The sequence below is a fragment of the Lynx canadensis genome, chromosome F1 (genome assembly GCF_007474595.2).
Source record: "Lynx canadensis isolate LIC74 chromosome F1, mLynCan4.pri.v2, whole genome shotgun sequence".
Lineage (NCBI taxonomy): Eukaryota > Metazoa > Chordata > Mammalia > Carnivora > Felidae > Lynx > Lynx canadensis.
The window spans coordinates 25,509,484-25,530,925 of NC_044319.2; the positions used below are offsets into that span (position 1 = coordinate 25,509,484).

General features: G+C 38.0%; 1 protein-coding gene and 1 long non-coding RNA gene across 2 annotated transcripts in view; one reads left to right on the forward strand and one right to left on the reverse strand.

Annotated features, from left to right (window-relative positions):
- Positions 1-21,442, reverse strand: part of RGSL1 (regulator of G protein signaling like 1) — a 123,987-nt gene that overhangs the window by 6,782 nt on the left and 95,763 nt on the right. The window contains exons 11-15 of the mRNA XM_032591848.1: positions 20,794-20,987; positions 19,352-19,469; positions 18,813-18,924; positions 16,448-16,577; positions 9,403-9,577 (exon numbers count right to left, since the gene is read on the reverse strand). Coding sequence (XP_032447739.1) covers positions 9,403-9,577; positions 16,448-16,577; positions 18,813-18,924; positions 19,352-19,469; positions 20,794-20,987 — 729 coding nt within the window. The remainder of the gene's footprint in view (positions 1-9,402; positions 9,578-16,447; positions 16,578-18,812; positions 18,925-19,351; positions 19,470-20,793; positions 20,988-21,442) is intronic.
- LOC116737858 lies at positions 839-21,028 on the forward strand. Its single transcript, XR_004343138.1, has 3 exons — positions 839-955; positions 12,813-12,819; positions 21,018-21,028. It is a non-coding gene; the product is annotated as an uncharacterized LOC116737858 (long non-coding RNA).

Genomic DNA, 21,442 nt, shown 5'->3' on the forward strand with positions numbered 1-21,442 from the left:
CTAACTAATGTGCTAAGTTACCAGGTGCTCTGAAATTCTGAAAACACACTGATACCTGTAACGTGCTCACTGTATACACTGGTTGTACATTTTGTAATACACTCTCACATTTTTCCATTGAGTTGAGGCAGGTATATACTGAGAATTATCCATGTTTCTTCTCAAATATTTTTGCCTATTGTATTTGTTACTATAATTTGTAATTTATAAAAATTGATAAAATATGAACATAAAAAGAAAAGGTGTTTGCTGTTTCTGTGAAAACAAATTTCAATGCCTTGGAACATTCCAGTAAAGACAAGCTGCTTTTCAAAAAGTTGCTATTGAGTTGGGTGTGACAAAGCAATTTAAAACATTGAAAAAACAAGTATAAAAATCCAGAAGGATTAATTGCCTTGCAGTAACCTTTAAATTCTCACTCCACTTTAAGGAGAGAAAAATTTGGGCTGCCTGGGTGGCTCAGTCTATTAAGTGACTGACTCTTGATTTCAGCTCAGGTTATGATCTCATGGTTCATTGGTTCAAGCCCCACGTTGGGCTCTGTGCCCTCAGTGCAGAGCCTGCTTGGGATTCTTTCTCTCTTCCCCTCTCCCTGCCCCTCTCCTGCTTGCTTCTCTCTCTCTCAAAATAAGTAAAGTAAACTTTAAAAAAAGAAAGAAAGAAAAATCAGAATTAGCAGATAGCATTTTGGATATAGTTTGTGCAAGAAAAATATGTGGATCTCCAATTAGAGGAATGGCTTTGGCTTTACATCAAAAGTTTGACAGGTAAGTGAAAGTACATTAGTATGATTTGACATAATAATAACTGTTTAAGTATGGAGCTTCTTCACAAAATTAAAAATAGAATTACCATATGATCCAATAATCCCACTACTGGGTATTACCCAAAGAATATGAAAACACTAATTCACAGAGATGTATGCACCCCTAGGTTTACTGCAGCATTATTTATAGTAGCCAGATTATGGAAGCAGCCCATGTGTCCACTGAATGGATAAAGAAGTTATGCTATATATACACAATGGGATATTAGTCAGCCATAAAAAAGAATGAAATTTTGCCATTTGCAACAACATGGATGGAGCTAGAGGGTATAATGCTAAGTGAAATAAATTGGTCAGAGAAAGACAAATACAATATGATTTCACTCATATGTGGAATTTAAGAAACAAAATAAACAAATTAAAAAAAGGAAAAAACAAGAAATGCACTCTTAACTATAGAGAATAAACTGATGGTCACCAGAGGAGAGGCTGGTGGGCAGATGGGTGAAATAGGTGATGGAGATTAAGAGTATACTTCTCATGATGAACACTGAATAATGTATATAATTGTTTAATCAATATATTCTACACCTGAAACTAATATAATACTGTATATTAACGATACTGGAATTAAACATTTTTAAAAAGCTAATCAACCAGAGGCAAGCAAAAACAATAATAATGATACACAATGAGTGAAGTAATATAGAAGACTAAGTGACCTGTATGTGTGTACAGGGGACTTCCAACTTATGTCAACTTAAATACCACTTATGCATCTCTGTCTTTATTTTTAAATTAGTTTAGAACTTATAACACAGTTCTCAAAAAAAAAAAAAGCACACCACATCTCAAATATAGACTTGTAAGACAATCAAGCCATTCTACTTTAGTACATAAGGTATCTAATCACCATGTATGTAGTACATCATTTCTATGGGGAAAATGTGTTCCAAATTTCAAATCAGTATTCCAACAACATGCTTTTTCTGAGTAACAAAGATGTCCCCACCCTTGAGGACAAGGAATAAAGTGGAGGCTCTTATTCCTCTTACAGTCACTTGCTTGTCTCTGCAAATGTTCAAGAGAAATTTTAAGTCAACTGTCTTTTGGAGATACTAGACCCATGTTCTAAACTATGCTGCACATCAGAATCACATGAGTAGCTTGTGAAAATACAAGTTCCCAAGATCCACACTGGACCAGTAAAATCCAAATCTCAGGGACCTTGGCATTGGCAGTAATCATAAGCTTCAAGCAATCCTGATGTGCACCAGGGTTGATAACCACTGACTAACTTCTCTACTCCAGTATGACTTTTTTGCCAGTTCAGGCTCTGGGCTCACAAATTGGGCAGCTGTACATATGAAAACACACTTGGTTAAGAATATTTCTAAGTAGAGGGGGAGGAGCCAAGATGGTGGAAAAGCCTGGAAGTTTTTTTTGTGTGTCTCATGTCCATTAAATAGAGCCAGATCAACACTAAACCTTCCTGTACACCTAGAAAACTGATTTGAGGATTAACACAAAAATATACACAACCTGAACCACAGAGCTCAGCAGGTACTTGGTGCAGAGAGGTGAACTGGGGGAGAGAGAAGCCACAGAGGGCAGGGAGCTGTTTTTGCTTGTGGAGACAGGATGGAGATGGGGGGAGAGTACGGGAAAAACATGCCCCCCCCCAAAAAAAGCAGCTGGAGGGAAAGTGGAAAAGTGGAAACAGCCATGGGGACTGAACTAAAAAAGGAGAAAGGAAAGGATTTAAATTTCATCAAGACTCTGTAAACAGGGGGAGCACAGAGTCTGAAACTCTGCAGCTCAATACCTGATGGTGCTCTGGTGGGAAGGGTGAATCCCCGGGAACAGAGTAGAGTCTGGGAGGTCCTCAGGCCACATAGGAGAAATGGCTCCACTGCTAGAAAAACATTTGGTAATGGCTGTGCCGTCACCCAGTCCCAGCAGACCCCAGAGAACAAAGTTGTTACTGGTGAAGCCTGGTGCCAGATGTGTATTGTGATTTTCCATAATCCCTGAAAAACTGCTGCTACACGATCATGTGAACTTTTCCTGGGGCAGGCTGGCACCCAGGCACAGTCTCTGGACATTGGCAGCAGCACAGTCCCACGAATATTCCTGGGTATGGCTGGCACCTGGCCATTGCTTGGTGAGACCCTCCCCCAGAGGATCTGAGCGGATCAAAGTTGAAGTGCCTCAGAAGTGAGGGGTTGGGAAACACAGCTGCATCTGAGATAAAACTCATGAGGGAGGTGCCACCTGGCAACCTAACAGCTTGGTCACAGACAGTGTAAAAGTGCAGAGTGGATGGAAGCCAGAGACAAAGGACTGGTGTGCAATTGCTGGCAGGGGGAGCACAGAGTGCTGATACTAGAGACTGGGTAGCTGGGTGACACCCCCTCCTTCACATGCGCAGTCACACCTACAAGCACCACAACAATCCACCCACTAAACTAAGCTGTGCCATCTAGTGGAGAATGGAGCCATTACACTAAGCCCCACCCAACCTCGCTCTTCAGGCACACCACAAATCTCTCCACCTGCTTAGTTTGTGGACTATAAAATGTTTCATAGTTTGAATTCTAGGGGAAAACGTATTTCATTGTATTTCAGTCTGTTAACTGGTCCATCTATTGAATTTTCTTTTTTTATTTGTTTCTTTTTTTTCTTGAATACAGAAAGAGAAAAAATCCTTTTATTTTCAATTTTTATTAAAATTTTATTTTTATTTTTCTCCTATATTTCTTACTTTTTTGTAAATTTTTCAAATTATTTTATTTCCATCATTTCATTTTATTCTATTTCATTGTATTCATTTTCTCAAATTTTCAAATGTTTTCCTTTTTTTCTTGTTTTTTTCCCCCTTTACTGCCATTTTCTCTAATCTATCAAGCTCCTTTCAATAAACAGACCAAAACACACCTAGAGTCTAGCATCATTTAATTGATTTGTGTGTGTGTGTGTTGTTTTTAATTTTTTAATTTTAATTTTTTTTACCTTATTAATTCCTTTTCTTCCTTCAAATGATGAAACAAAGGAATTCACCCCAAAAGAAAGAGCGGGAAGAAACAACAGCTAGGGACTTAGTCAATACAGATACAAATAATATGTCTGAACCAGGATTTAGAATCACGATAAAAAGAATACTAGCTGGGGTCTAAAATAGATTAAAATTCCTCTCTGCAGAGATAAAAGAAGTAAAAGCTAGTCAGGATGAAATAAAAAAATTATATAACTGAGCTGCAATCTTGAATGGCTGCCATGGCAGCAAGAATGATGAGGCAGAGCAGCAAATCAGTGATATAGAGGACAAACTTATGGAGAATAATGAAGCAGAAAAAAAGAGAGACTCAGGCAAAAGAGCACAATTTAAGATTTAGAGAAATCAGTGACTCATTAAAAAGGAACAACATCAGAATCATAGGGGTCCAGAAGATGAAGAGACAAAAAAAGGGGTAGAAGTGTTATGTGAGCAAATCATAGTGGAAAACTTTCCTAACAGGGAATAGACACAGACATCAAAATCCAATAAGCACGAAGGATTCCCATAAGATTCAATAAAAACCGACCATCAACAAGGCATATCATAGTCAAATTCACAAAATATTCAGGCAAGGAGAGAATCATACAGCAGTAAGGGGAAAAAAGTCCTTAACCTACAAGGAAAGACAGATCAGGTTTGCAGCAGACCTATCCACAGAAACCCGGCAGGTCAGAGAGGAGTGGCAGGATATATTCAATTTTGAATATGCAAAATATGTAACCAAGAATTCTTTATCCATCAAGGCTGTCATTCAAAATAGGAGAGATTAAAATTTTCCCAAACAAAAACTAAAGGAGTTTGTGACCACTAAACCAGCCCTGCAAGAAACTTTAAGGGGGACTCTCTGAAGGGAGAAAAGATGAAAAAATAAAACAAAGCAAAACAAAACAAAAGCAACAAAGACTAGAAAGGACCAGAGAACACCACCAGAAACTCCAGCTCTACAGGCAACATATGGCAAAAAACTCTAAACGTCAGTGGACTAAGTGCTCCAATCAAAAGACATAGGGTAACAGAATGGATAAGAAAACAAGATCCATCTATATGCTGTTTACAAGAGACCCACTTTAGAACTAAAGACACCTTCAGATTGAAAGAAGGGCATGGAGAACCATCTATCATGCTAATGGTCAACAAAAGAAAGCCAGAGTATCCATACTTATACAATCTAGACCTTAAAATAAAGACTGTAACAAGAGATGAAGAAGGACATTATATCATAATTAAGGGGTCTATCCACCAAGAAGACCCAACAATTGTAAACATTTGTGGTCAAATGTGAGAGCACTCAAATATATAAATCAATTAATCACAAACATAAAGAAACTCATTGATAATAATACTATAATACTAGGGGACTTCAACACCCCACTTACAACAATGGGCAGATCACCTAAACAAAGTATCAATAAGGAAACAACGGCTTTGAATGGCACACTGGACCCGATGGACTTAACAGATATATTAAGAACATTTCATCCTAAAGCAGTGGAATACACATTCTTCTCCAGTGCACATGGAATGTTCTCCAGAATAGATCACATACTGGGACACAAATCAGCCCTCAACAAGTACAAAAAGATTGAGATCATACCATGCATATTTTCAGACCACAATGCTATGAAACTCAAAATCAACCACAAGAAAAAAATTGTAAATGTAACAAATACTTGGGGAGTAAAGACCATCTTACAAAAGAATGAATGGGCTAACCGAGAAATTAGAGGAAATTAAAAAGTACATGGAAGCCAATGAAAATGATAACACCACAGCCCAAAGCCTCTGGGATGCAGCAAAGGTAGTAATAAGATGGAAGTATACAGCAATCCAGGCTTTCCTAAAGAAGGAAGAAAGGTCTCATACACAATCTAACCTTACACCTTAAAGAGCTGGAAAAAGAACAGCAAATAAAACCCCAAACCAGAAGAATACAGGAAATAATAAAGATTAGAGCAGAAACCAATGCTATCGAACCCCTCCCCCAAAAAAACCAACAAAACAACCAAACAACAAAACAAACAAAAAAGCAGTAGAACAGATCAATGAAACAGAAGCTGGTTCTTTGAAAGAATTAACAACATTGGTAAATCCCTAGACAAAAAGAAAAAGGAAAGGACCCAAATAAGTAAAATCAAGAATGAAAGAGGAGAGATCACAACCAACACAGCAGAAATAAAAACAATAAGAGAATATTATGAGCAATTATATGCCAATAAAATGGGCAGTCTAGAAAAAATGGACAAATTCCTAGAAACATATAAACTACCAAAACTGAAACAGGAAGAAATAGAAAATATGAACGGACCCATAACCAGTAAAGAAATCGAATTAGTAACCAAACATTTCCCAAAAAGCAAGAGTCCAGGGCCAGATGGCTTTCCGGGGGAATTCTACCAACATTTAAAAAAGAGTTAACACCTATTCTCTTGAAGCTGTTCCAAAAAATACAAATGGAAAGAAAACTTCCAAACTCTTTCTATGAAGCCAGCATTGCCTTGATTCCAAAATCAGGCAAAGACCCCACTAAAAAGGAGAACTATAGACCAATTTCCCCGATGAACATGGATGCAAAAATCACCAACAAGATATTAGCCAACCAGATCCAACAATTCCTTAAAAAAATTATTCACCATGACCAAGTGGGATTTATACCTGGGGTGCAGGGCTGGTTCAATATTTGCAAAACAATCAATAAGATACATCACATTAATAAAAGAAAGGACAAGAACCACATGATCCTCTGAATAGATATAGAGAAAGCATTTGACAAAAGACAGCATCCTTTCTTGATAAAAAACCTTAAGAAAGTAGGGCTAGAAGAATCATACCTCAAGATCATAAAAGCCATGTATGAAAGACCCAACACTAATATCATCCTCAATGGGGAAAAAATGAGAGCTTTCCCCCAAGGTCAGGAACAAGATGGGGATGTCCAATCTCTCCACTGTTATTCAATATACTATTGGAAGTCTTAGCCTCAGCAATCAGACAACACAAAGAAACAAAAGGCATCCAAATTGGCCAGGAGGAGGCCAACCTTTCACTCTTCACAGATGACATGATACTCTATATGGAAGATCCAAAAGGTTCCACCAAAAAACTGCTAGAACTGATCCATGAATTCAGCAAAGTTTCAGGATATAAAATCAATGCACAGATATCGGTTGCATTCCGATACACTAATAAGGAAGCAACAGAAAGAGAAATCAAGGAATGGATCCCATTTACAATTACACCAAAAGCCATAAAATATCTAGGAATAAATAAGTGAAAAATATATACACTGAAAACTATAGAAATCTTATGAAAGAAATTGAAGAAGACACACAAAAAATGGAAAACTATTCCATGCTCCTGGATTGGAAGAACAAATATTGTTAAAATGTCAATACTACCCAAAGCAATCTACATAGTCAATGCAATCCCTATCAAAATAACAGCAGCATTCTTCACAGAACCTAGAACAGTCCTAAAATTTGTAATGAGCCAGAAAAAATCCTGAATAACCAAAGCAATCCTGAAAAAGAAAACCAAAGGTGGAGGCATTACAATCCCAGACTTCAAGCTGTGTTACAAAGCTGTAATCATGAAGACAGTATGATACTGGAACAAAAACAGACACTCAGATCAATGGAACAGAATAGAGAGCCCAGAAATGGACCCACAAACATATGGCCAACTATTCTTTGACAAAGCAGGAAAGAATATTCAATGGAATAAAAACAATCTGTTCAGCAAGTGGTGCTGGGAAAATTGGACAGCGACATGCAGAAGAATGAACCTGGATACTTTCTTACACCAGACACAAAAATAAACTCAAAATAGATGAAAGACCTAAAAGTAAGACAGTAAGCTATCAAAATCCTCAAGGAGAAAGCAGGCAAAAACCTCTTTGACCTTGGCTGCAACAACTTCTTACTCAACACGTCTCCAGAGGCAGGGGAAACAAAAGCAAAAATGAACTATTGGGACCTCATCAAAATAAAAAGCTTCTGTACAGTGAAGGAATCAATCAGCAAAACTAAAAGGCAACTGACAGAATGGGAGAAGATATGTGCAAACAACATATCAGATAAAGGACTAGTATCCAAAATCTATAAAGAACTTCTCAAACTTCTCAGACTTCTCAACATCCAAAAAGCAAAAATCCAGTGAAGAAATGGGCAAAAGACATGAATAGACACTTCTCCAAAGAAGACATCCAGATGGCCAACCGACACATGAAAACATGCTCAACATCACTCATCATCAAGGAAATACAAATCAAAACCACAATGAGATACCACCTCACACCTGTCAGAATGGCTGACATTAACACTGAGGCAACAACAGATGTTGTTGAGAATGTGGAGAAATAGGATCTCTTTTGCATTGTTGGTTGGAATGCAAGCTGGTGGAGCCACTCTGGAAAACAGTATGGAGGTTCCTCAAAAAAATTAAAAATAGAACTACCCTACGACCCAGCAATTGCACTACTAGGTATTTATCCAAGGGATACAGGTGTGCTGTTTTGAAGGGACACATGCACCCCAATGTTTATAGCAGCACTGGCCACAATAGCCAAAGTATGGAAAGAGCCCAAATGCCCATTGATGTATGAATGGATAAAGGAGATGTGGTATTTGTATACAATGGAGTATTACTCAGCAATCAAAAAGAATGAAATCTTGCCATTTGCAACTACGTGGATGGAACTAGAGGGTATTATGCTAAGTGAAATTAGTCAGAGAAAGACAAATATCATATGACTTCACTCATATGATGGCTTTAAGATACAAAACAGATGAACATAAGGAAAGAGAAGCAAAAATAATATAAAAACAAGGAGGAGGACAAAAACACAAGGATCTCTTAAATATGGAGAATAAACAGAGGTTTGCTGGAGGGGTTGTGGGAGGGAAGATGGGCTAAATGGATAAGGGGCACTAAGGAACCTACTCCTGAAATCATTGTTGCACTATATGCTAACTAACTGGATGTAAATTTAAAAAAATAAATTAAAAAAAGAATATTTCTAAGTAGAAATGGCACTGAACAACAGGTAAGAATAATCTGACCTAGAGTAGAAAGATGTTTTGATTTACATAACTCACCAAAAGATGTAATGGAATGACCTCCAGTTTGTTCCTACTACTTGCTTTTTTCATAAGATGGATGAATAAAGCAAGGAATAATATATATATTTAATATATATTATATATAATTAATATATTATACATATATTAATTTCATGCACACACATACAGACACACAAGTTTTATTATAATTCTTTGCTCTAACTAAAGAACTATTGGCCCTGTGGTGCTACATAAGAGAACTTCTATCATATTAACAAATAATAGAAAAAAAGTGCTTCACTTCCTTGGTATAAGTAAGTACTCTTTCAATACTGAGGAGCTTCTAGTACCCAAAGGGAAGAATGTCAGAAATTGACACAGTGACAGAATTCAGTGAGATTTTCAGTTGGAGATTCCTGCTTAGCAGGTTTGAAATCACGGTACCATTTATAGACCACTCCAGTCTTTGCTGGATGGTACTAAGTTTGGAAAGCCATGACAGGGAGAGATGGGAAACTTACTTCTCCATTTCAGAAAAAAAATATAAATCATTGATCACAAAGTTGACAACGATAATCTTGTGGCCAAATATACGACGCTTCATAAGGATTATATCTTCATTCTCAAGGTCTGTACTCCGGACGTTTGCGACATTTGCAGTTGGTCGTCCTGATACATTTGGTGATGTGGAGAAATCTGAGAGAGAAGGAGGAAAGAATTAAAATCTAATTTGATCAAGTCACTCATAAACTTGAAGCCTCCAACTTGGACATAACTAAAATGAAGAAAGGAAACCGGACCCATCTTTGAGCCTATTGAAAGAGTGATTTCCTACCTACCCTTGGGCTCAACTTTTTACTTTGACTTGAAGTACTGCTGAAAAAGCCATCCGCTCAGATGGCATGACAACATACACACGCACGCACACACACACACACACACACACACACACACGCAAATCACTGTGTACTGAAAGCACAAAACAACTGTGTTTTCCTGGTGCTTGTTTTGTAGAAATATGATTGCACTGTAGTTATGCTAATCCCTAACATTTCTGCAGAAAGTGAATATACAGATGTGACCTTCAAAATGGAGTCTGTGATTCTGATGATGCTTATTCAAGGTTTATCAGGGAAGTAATTTAGAAGTAAACTGGGGAAGCAGCACAACAAAAAAGCCAAACATCAAGAGTAAAGAAATTTATTAAAGAAACAGAGATAAGGGCACCAGAGTAGAAAACAGACAGGAATGAGTAAAGATAAACATAGAAGATTCTAGAAGGTTTGGATTGTGTCTCAAAAAAAAAAAAAGACTTATTTTAGAAAGTTTCTTGACTAGGATATATCTAAAGAAGTCCATTCATAGGGATTTGGGGCTGTATTTGGCATGTAGACCCTAGTTAATTGACTGGCTGGGGTTAAGAAAATTGTCTAATCCAGCTCTAGGATTTACTATTTTTCCTGTAAAATCCAATATTGTGGATATCTGTTCAAAAATCATTCATGTGGGTGTGGTGCTTCCTATGGCATAAGTGGGATTCCTTTTGGAGCGGTGTTACATATAAGATGGGAGGGTACTACAACATTCAATAAATAGCTAACACCTATTATGTTCCAGACACTGTGCTAGGTCCTAGGGTTATAGTACCAACTAAAACAAAAAGCTACTCCTTCCTATCTTACAATCTGTATCTCTTAGAGTTTTGTTTGAAGGGGGAAAAAAGTCAGAACAGGAAAGTTGGTGTGATGGTCAGAGATTTTAGGAAGGGAGGGTGCTAAATTCACTCAAGAAATCTGGGAGCAGTGATATACTTATAAACCAACTCTGGTAGGGAAGGGGAGATCTGATTTGTAACATTTGCTGATTTCTATAATAAATACTTCTATCATAGTTGATTTCAAGCTATTGATGGCTCACAAAATGCCCTGAATATTTGACAGTTGACTTTCAATTGGATTAAGATTGTCACGTTGGATAATTTTTTTTCAAAGCAAGACCCAACTCTATACTGGCTACCAGAAGAGCAATTTATTTTTTTAATGTTTTTGATGTTTATTTATTTTTGAGAGAGAGAGAAACAGAGAGAGACAGAGAGAGACAGAGAAGGGGAGGGGCAGAGAGAGGGAGATACAGAACTCGAAGTGGGCTCCAGGGTCCACACTACCAGCACAGAGCCAGATGCCGGGTTTGAACTCATGAGCCGTGAGATCGTGACCTGAGCCAAAGTTGGATGTTTAGCCAACTGAGCCCCCCAGGCCCCCTAGAAGAGCACTTTAAATGTAGGGAATAACTAGGTTATAAATAAAACAATGGGAAAATACAATATTGCAAACACTAATAAAAAGAAAGCTAGAGTGCCTATTTTAATATCAAAGTAGATTTCGGAGAAAAGAGTATTACCAAGGGTAAAGAAAGTGTTTTTTTAAAAATATAACTTATTGTCAAATGAGCACCCAGTGCTCATTCCAACAAGTGCCCTCCTCAATGCCCATCACCCACTTTCCCCTCTCCTCCACCCCCCATCAACTCTCAGTTTGTTCTCTGTATTTAAGAGTCTCTTACGGTTTGCCTCCCTCCCTCTCTGTTTGTAACTTTTCCCCCTTCCCTTCCCTCATGGACTTCTGAAGTTTCTCAAGATTCATATATGAGTGAAAACATATATCTGTCTTTCTCTGACTGACTTATTTCACCAGTTCCATCCACATTGCTGCAAATGAAAGGACTTCATTCTTTCTCATTTCTAAGTAGTATTCCATTTTATATATAAGCCACATCTTCTTTATCCATTCATCAATTGATGGACACTTAGGCTCTTTTCATAATTTGGCTATTATTGAAAGAGCTGCTATAAACATTGGGGTATATGTGCCCCTATGCATCAGTAATCCTGTATTCCTTGAGTAAATTCCTAGCAGTGCTATTGCTGAGTCAAAGGGTGGTTCTATTTTTAATTTTTTGAGGAACCTCCACACTGTTTTCCAGAGTGGCTGCACCAATTTGCATTCCCACCAACAGTGCAAGAGCGTTCCCATTTCTCCACATCCTCGCCAGGATCTACAGTTTCCTGATTTGTTTGCTTTAGCCACTCTGACCAGTGTGAGATGGTATTTCAGTGTGGCTTTGATCTGTATTTCCCTGATGATGAGTGACATTGAGCATCATTTCATGTATCTGTTGGCCATCTGGATGTCTTCTTTGGAAAAGTGTCTATTCATGTCTTCTGCCCGTTTCTTCACTGGATCATTTATTTTTCATGTGTTGAGTTTGATAAGTTATTTATAGATTTTGGATACTAGCCCTTTATCTGATATGTCATTTGCACATATCTTTGCCCATTCTGTTGGTTGCCTTTTAATTTTGTTCATTGTTTTCTTTGTAGTGAAGAAGCTTTTTATCTTGATTAGGTCCAAGTAGTTCATTTTTGCTTTTAATTCCCTTGCCTTTGGAGATGTGTCAAGTAAGAAATTGCTGCAGCTGAGGTCAAAGAGGTTGTTGCCTGCTTTCTCCTCTAGGGTTTTGATGGTTTCCTGTCTCACATTCAGGTCCTTTATCCATTTTGAGTTTACTTTTGTGTATGGTGTAAGAAAGTGGTCTAGTTTCATTCTTCTGCATGTTGCTGTCCAGTTCTCCCAGCACCATTTGCTAAAGAGACTGTCTTTTTTCCATTGGATATTCTTTCCTGCTTTATCAAAGATTAGTTGGCCATACATTGTGGGTCCATTTCTGGGTTATCTGTTCTATTCCATTGGTCTACGTGTCTGCTTTGTGCCAATACCATACTGTCTTGATGATTACAGCTTTGTAGTAGAGGCTAAAGTCTGGGACTGTGATGCATCCCACTTTGGTTTTCTTATTCAGTATTACTTTGGCTAGTCAGGATCTTTTGTGGTTCCATACAAATTTTAGGATTGTTTGTTCTAGCTTTGAGAAGATAGCTAGTGCAATTTTGATGGGGATTGTACTGAATGTGTAGATTGCTTTGGGTAGTATTGACATTTTAATCATATTTATTCTTCCAGTTCATGAGCATGGAATGTTTTTCCATTTCTTTGTGTCTTCTTCAATTTCCTTCATACGCTTTCTATAGTTTTCAGCTGACAGATATTTTACATCTTTGGTTAGGATTATTCCTAGGTATTTTATGTTTCTTGGTGCAATTGTAAATGGAATAAGTTTCTTTATTTCTCTTTCTGTTGCTTCATTATTGGTGTATAAAAATGTAACCAGTTTCTGTAGATTGATTTTGTACCGTATGACTTTGCTGAATTCATATATTAGTTCTAGCAGTCTTTTGGTGCAGTCTTTTGGGTTTTCCAAATGGAGTATCATGTCATCTGTGAAAAGTGAAAGTTTTACTTCTTCTTTGCCAATTTTTATGCCCTTTATTTCATTTTGTTGTCAGTTGCTGATGCTAGAACTTCCAACACTATGTTAAACAACAGTGGTGAGAGTGGACATCCCTGTCATGTTCCTGATCTCAGGGAGAAAGCTCTCAGTTTTTCCCCATTGAGGATGATATTAGCTGTGGGCTTTTCATATATGGTTTTTATGATGTTTAAGTATGTTCCTTCTATCCAGACTTTCTTGAGTGTTTTTATTAAGAAAGGATGCTGTATTTTGTCAAATGCTTTTTATGCATCTATTGACAGGATCATGTTGTTCTTATCCTTTCTTTTATTAATGTGATGTATCACATTGATTGATTTGCGAATATTGAACCAGCCCTGTAGTCCAGGAATGAATCCTATTAGATCATGGTGAATAATTGTTGAATTCGATTTGCTAGTATCTTGTTGAGAATTTTGGATCTATGTTCATCAGGGATATTGGCCTGTAGTTCTCCTTTTTTATGGGGTCTCTGTCTGGTTTGTGAATCAAAGGAATACTGGCTTCATAGAATGATTTGGAACTTTTCTTCCATTTCTATTTTTTGGAGCAGCTTGAGAAGGATAGATATTAACTCTGCTTTAAATGTCTGGTAGAATTCCCCAGGGAAGCCATCTGATCCAGGACTCTTATTTGTTGGGAGACTTTTGATAACTGGTTCAATTTCTTCGCTAGTTATGGGTCTGTTCAAATTTTCTATTTCTCCCCGTTTGAGTTTTGGTAGTGTGTGGGTGTTTAGGAATATGTCCATTTCTTCCAGGTTGTCCAGTTTATTGGCATATAATTTTTCATAGTATTCCCTAATAATTGCTTCTGATAAGTGTTTCTGAGGGATTGGTTGTAATAATCCCATTTTCATTCATGATCTTATCTATTTGGGTCCTCTCCTGTGATTCCCATGCCTGGCGCTTGACTGGGATTCAAATTCTCGCTCAGTGCATCCTGGTACAGGGGAGGTGCGGAGTCCTGGTACTGGGGAAGCTCTGCTCTGCACCCTCAGATATGTGGCCCCCTGCTGGCAGGCACAGGCAGGCGTTGTCCTGTCCCACAACACTCTAGGAAAGGAATTGCTTTCTCCTACTGCGAACTGCACCCCTGACCTAGCCACCAAGCCGCGGACTGGCTCCCCTCCTGCCCAGGTGCGTGATCTGGGCAGCCGGTCCCAGTCTGGAGAAAGCCCCACAGTTAGAAATTGGATCTTTCTTCCTCCTAGTTCAAGGTTTTTCTGTGGCCAGATATAGTCCTATGCGTCACCAGTCTCTCTTTCTGTTCCCTTTGTCTCTCTGAAGGAGGGGATCCCTCCCCTCCATTCCTTTTATCTCTCCCAGTTCCAATCATGCTCCTATGGCCCATCAGGTTGTCCCGGTGGGTCCCTGGAAGCACGACTGTCTCCTTTCTTCCTGGGCTCCTGGGGTTCAAAATCATTTGGCTTCAACACTTCTTTGTTTGAGAGACTAGGGAAGTTCTGATCCCCCTACTTCTCTGCCATGTTGGCCCCTTCTCTCCCAAGAAAGTGTTTTTTGTAATGATAAATAGGTCATTGATTGAAGCATATAACAGTCCCAGAAAAGGCTAAATGATAATGATAGGAAGGAGACTACTGGCCGGTAGATCTCCCACTGAGCTACAGAAGCACTCTTCTTGGGCTCTCTCATACAATACTAGGGATATGGGAAATTAAAGGGGGGGGGGGTGACATGGGACTTCCTATCATTCTGGGGCATACAGGTTTGAACTAATTTTATTTAAAAGAAGAAACAAAAGAGCTGGAACTACTCTAAAATCCTAAATGTGAAGCAGTTCGTAAAACATACATACAAAAACTTTTGCAAATTAGAAAATAAAATAATATTTAAAAATTCCAGTAGAAAAATAGACAAAGGATATAAACAATTCAAAAAAGAATACAAATGACCAATAAATAAAAGTGCTCGATTACTAAAGAAATATACATAAGAATGGCACATTATTTTTCATTTACTGGATTGGCAGTTTTTTAAAAAATGCATAATACCCCATGTTAGTGACAATGTGGCACTCATTTATACTGTTGGTGAGAATTTATTTAGTGTGATGTTATTAAAGGACTGAAATTTAACTATTTTTAACCATTTTCCCATTTCTCTCATTTTAAGGAGTTTATTTCATAGAAATAACACAATTGCAAAGTATGTATGTTTTACAGTATTATTTGTTATAGTGACAATTGGAACAACTCAAATCATCAAAACAGATGAAATTTGTCATTAGTTCCTCCAATATTATCTCAGACACTTTTGGCATCTTATTAATCTCCCATCCATCTGGCCTGATTGCAGTTCCTGCAATGTGCCATCCTCTTTCTTATTTTAGGATCCTATGCAGACCTAGAAATTTCTCCCCTCCTATTTTGTCTCTCTAACTTGATCATTCCTGAAGACAAATTTATGTGATTTTCTAGGAGAAGTCTTCCCTGATCCTACCCTTTGAGTAACTAGGGTCTCCTTGAAATTATCTTTGGGATCATTCACTACATAATAATAGCAATACACTGGTTAACTCTTTTATAGCAATGGGTAAAGATATTTTATATGTATTAACTCACTTAATGTCCACAATAATCTTATGAGAAAAGCACCATTATTATTACCATTCTACAGATGAAAAAAAAAACAGAGGCACAAACCACTTTCACAAGGTCCTTCAGTTAGAAAATGGCAGATTCAAACCCAGGAAATCTTGCTCCGACATCTGTGGCTCTTATTTTCTGTCTTACATTCAAGACTGTAAATGCAATGAGGACATATGCTGCATGTTTCCTACTGTATCTCCAGCACCTGGCAAAGTTCCTGCTACATAGTAGATTCTCAAAAAGTGATGAATGAATAAATGAATGAATGAAATAATAAATGTAGTAGTTGAATAAATCTATACTACAGACAGTTTTATAAAATGTAAGATCTTGCTATGCTTTAGACTAGTCATTCTCCACCATTGCTGGCTCTGTAAGCAGAAGCCACTGGACTCACATCCTCTCTAAGCAGGGGTGAGCTTGGCTTTGCACCCAGGACCTGGAGTTCTTGCTATACCCCACACTAACACAGGTATGACACACAGCAACCGCCCTGCAGTTTCTTATCTGGGCTAACCCCTGTGTCTGGAATGTCAACAGGAAAGGCAGTAAATAGAGAAGTGACTTACTTTCCTTGCTATTTTGTACTTCCAGGTGAAGATATTCTTCAAATTCGTGGCGTTTACTGGGATCAGACATAAATCTGCGGTACTTGCAAAAGCTCTTAATAAAGCTAATCATTTTCAGCCAGCCTCTCTTCTGGGAAAAGAGAGAGGGGTATGCCACATTCATCAGTATAGCTTCTGTTCACTGAAAGTTTACTATGACAGAAATTTGACATTCATTACATTTAATCCTCACAACACCTCCTTTATAAGAAATCATCTTTAGCTCCAATTTTAAGATGAGGAAACTCAAGTCAGAGAACTGTTAGCCTTCCCTAAATTAAGTGGATAGTGGGTAGAAGGTTCTGGCTTTACCTAAGCATGGGGCCATTGGCAATGCCCCTTCTACCACCATTTTTCAATGGTAAGATTTAAGATGCCATGATTAGGAGAGACAGTGTGAAAGCTAAGAACAGGAAGAAAACAGAGGTCAGAGAGAAGTAAAACTCACAAGAAGAGAATAGTGGGTTGGGCAGATTTGAAGTGTTGAAGAAATAAGGAAATGAATAAAAACATTTCTAATCATTAAAAAGAGAAAAATATAATTACACGCACACCACACACAGACACACACACACACACACACACACAAATGCATTTTATAAATTCCTCATCTGTTTCATAATACCCAGTGACCATTCTGTAATTCATTTACCCCTTGACAAATTGATATTTAGAGCCAGAAATGATCTTATTGATCAACTAGTTCAGTTGTCTCATTCTACAAAGTGGAATCCTCAGTGTAAGCATGGCTTTAGAGAGCCATGTAGTGGCTGGATTTGGGATCAGAAATTTTCCATCTGGAGTCTAGCTTCTTCCTAATTGTGTAATTTGGGTCAATTCAATCTGTGTCTTAATGTTTCCATGTGTAAAATAGAAACAACAGCCTTCAGGGTTGTGGTGAGGGTTAGTGATTATACATGTAAAGTCTAATGCAGTGCTTGGCACAAAATAGGCACTAAATCCATGTTGGTTTCTTTTCATCTTTTCTTATCTAAGAGCAACTGTAAGACCTGAAATTAAAACGAAGTCTCCTGGTTCTGGGTGCAATATTCTTTTTAATGTCCTACATGATCATTCATGGTATCCTGACATGGAGTTGACTCATACATGGAGAAAATAAAGAGGAGAAAGGAAGGAGCAGAAGTTTTCGTATCTGGAGTATAGGATCAATGGGCTTAGGCATTATTTTCAGAAATCTTAGCACGATTTTTGGAGTCAGATGGAGCTGGGCTCAAATTTTTCTGATACTAATCAACTCTACAACACATTGAGCAAGTGATTATTTAAAGGAAGCATAAATATTTTCTCAAATCATATGAACAGACTTTCCTGAATAACATTCCTGTCTTGGGGAGCATGCGTGTTAGTGGAGGAGGTCTGAAGTACTCTGGGATTTACTGAGAAACTTCTTTGTAAAAACTGTATTATTGCCATTTCCTTACAAAACTGTATTTTGGAAAATTATATACTGTCAATTAAAGTGCTTTTGTGTAAGCTGGAAAAAAATTCCCTTTGCTCTCCTCCCATGGAGAAAGAATGGGTTAAATAATTGATAGGTTTGGAAGGAGAAAATGGACATGTTCTACTGTCAGCCTCCTGCATTCTGTCTCTGGGAGTCTCTTGTTTGCAGGATACCTGTGTTTAGGCTTGCCCTTTGTCACTCATAAGGGGTTCACTCAAGTAAATGCAGGCCTGAGTTGCTCCATTTTGCCAGTGATTGGACTTGTAACTAAGTTTAATTTGGGTGCAGAGGATTATTGAACCCATTTGGCTTCACGGCCAATCCATGTCCTTCAAACTAGCTTTCAGCAGTAAAAACACTGACATTTTGGGGGCGCCTGGGTGGCTCAAATCAGTTAAGCCTCTGACTCTTGGTTTCTGCTCGGGTCATGATCTCACAGTTCATGAGTTTGAGCTCCAGCATGGAGCTTGCTTGGGATTCTTTCCCTTTCTCTCTGCCTCTTCCTCCTCCTCCTCCTCTTCCTTCTACTTCTTTCTCTCTCTCTCTCAAAATAAATAAATAAACTTTAAAAATTAAAAAAAAAACACTGACATTTTGATCTCCATGTATCTAAACCTTATGTCTATCACTCAGTTGGTTTTGGTCACAGAGAGTGAAGGCAGGGATTTTCTTAAATTCCCACTGTAACAATTTCTCTGGGCCTCAGAATTCATCTTTGTAAATGTGAATTAAGAAACCTATCCAAAAGAGTAGTTGTTTTGGTGAATAAATAAGCTAACAATGAAACTGTTTTGCATGGTTGACAATGCCTAAGCAGTGCTTTTTTGTTCCCAGTGTCTTGTCTTCACTGTCTTCCTCACTGACCTGAGATTCCTGTAGGTAAGTTGTTGTCTTTGAGGGCTTCCTAGAAGTTTGAACTTCAATATGCTGCCCTTCCTGAGGGTAAGGTGGGAACAGCTCTTGGTAATCTTTAAACCTGCCAAAAGGAGACCAAGGACATCAAAGAAGGCAAACACCTGGTACATAAAAGGTAACAGTCAAGGCAAACCTATCTCAGCTTTTGGAGGAAGTCGAGAAAATGGGAATTGGGGAATAGTGAGACATTTACAAATATTCTTCTTCCAATTTCAATCCTTTGCTAATGTCAGCCTATCCTTCCTAATCAATACTGTATTGTTCTTTGTTCAAGTAAATGAACTGAAGTGTGTGTGTTTGGACGTGTGTGCACAATGCATGTGCATAGCAGGTAGGTAAGTAGAGGATTCAAGATAAATTTGCCTTTTCTCTTGCAAGGAAGCCCTGGCAGTGAACTTCTGGAATTTGAGACTCTTTGAGTACTATGGCTTTCAGAAGCCCCTGTGCAGGTCCAGAAAGAACCACGGCGTTCACTGATCAATACTCACCACTTTTCTTCTAGAGATTTCATGACATATCCCTGTAGCGTTAATAATGTAGTTGTGCTGACATGACGCATGTGAGAGATTTCTTGTATAATAGGGGCATCACACTGCAGTATTACTTCTAAAAAATGCAAGAGAGAAAAAGTCCTCATCTTCTCTTCTACCATTTCTGAGGTAGTTTGTGTGTTTTTCATCTTAGAGTCTGTCCCTTATTCTCAATCTGGTTAGACTCTGAACTCTTCACTCCAATTTGTTTGAAAATCTCAGAGGAGCGTTGCAGAGCAAATACAGTCCTGGTTTACTTCCATTCAAGTTTCTAAGATGAGTGTTTAAGGGGAAAGAAATATTTAAAGGACTCATCTCTGCAGCTAGTTTAAAGTTTTTGGTTTAGGAAGAGAGCAGAACAGTAAAGGATTAATGTTAAACTGCTGGGGTAAATGAGGAATCCAAGATTACAAATAAGTATCACGAGGGCAATATAATTCTCCAGGTGTTCAGAGACTATTTTGTTCATGAATAAGACTTGAGAACTTATCAAGGACAAGATCTACATACTCCTCTTTGTCTTCTTCCTGAGACTGAACAAATAAATATTTCTTACAAGTAAAGATTTGCCAGTTGTACCTCTCTTTTTACTTGCATAAAATTTATAACCTGATCTAGATTGCCACAAGCAAATACACACACACACACACACACACACACACACACACACACACACACCAGTTCATTTGTGCCAAAATAAAAGGCTTTATCTTCGTTGCTTTGCTATAGATTTGTTTACTTTGAGGATAGAATTATGCTCACCTCTCTTTTTCTCCTCTAAAATTATATAGGCCAATACTTTACTTGCAACTTTTGTTTCTGGTCAAGATGAATTTACATAGGTCAGATTGCCCTCCCTCCATAGACAAGAAAATAAAATTAATGAAATAAAGATTTTCAGGGAGACAGTTTTCTCTTTCCCAGTACAACTCTCTCTACAACCCATAGTTCATGGGAACTCCAACTTTACAAATAGCTAACTCTTGTTTTTGTATTTAATTTCTGTCTAGTTGATTTAAGGGTCAGATGACTTGAGTTTGAATTCAAGTTCTCTGAATTTCATATTCCTCATTAGTAAAATGGATCTATTCATTCCTACCTTATAGAGATTAAATAAGATCCTATTTTCAGTGTTGAACACAGTTAAATGAAAGGATATATTTCACATATAAGTACAAGTGTCTTGCATTTGGCTTCCCATACTAGTATTATACTTTAGTTTTATTATTGTTGCTCTCTGTTTTTACTGTCCCTCTTAATGTTTATCTCAATACTGCTCGTGCGGCCACTGCTCTGTTCTGCTCTTTCAGGGGACTCACATGAGACAGGTTTTCTGTCAAACTCTTCTCCTAAAATACTAAAGGGAAAAGGAAACAACATCAGGAGAACATGATGCATACCAGCAGGGACTTTGCCATGGAAGAAAGTCTTGATTATATTTTCAAAGAGAGACTTGTAAATTTTTTCATTTGTCTCAATACTGATCTTATGTATGGCCATCAGGAATTTCAAGGGGCTATCAGCCTTCCGTTCTTTGAGGAACTCCCTGAAGAATTCCAAGTGGTTTGAATTTAGGAGGACTTCTGTCAAGTTTCTGGAAAACAAGAAAGCATCGCTGGTGAAGAGAAAGGGATGGTAAACCTGGATTCTGCTCCAACTATGGAATGGGATAGGGCATCTCCCAGACTGTGGGGCCTTTAGCTGTGTGTAAAAAACAGGGTGAAAAAATTGGTTACTATTTACTTAGAGGTAAATTTAAAATTTTATATGCACATGTACCCCAGTGTTTATAGCAGCACTTTCAACAATAGCCAAATTATGGAAAGAGCCTAAATGTCCATCAACTGATGAATGGATAAAGAAGATGTAGTTTATATATACAATGGAATATTACTTGGCAATGAGGAAGAATGAAATATGGCCCTTTGTTTGTTTGTTTTTAAGAGAGAGAGAGAGAGAGAAAGAGGGAGCAGGAGAGAGGGGTACAGGGAGAGAGAGAATCTTAAGATCCAGTGCAGGGCTGGATCTCATGACCATGAGATCATGACC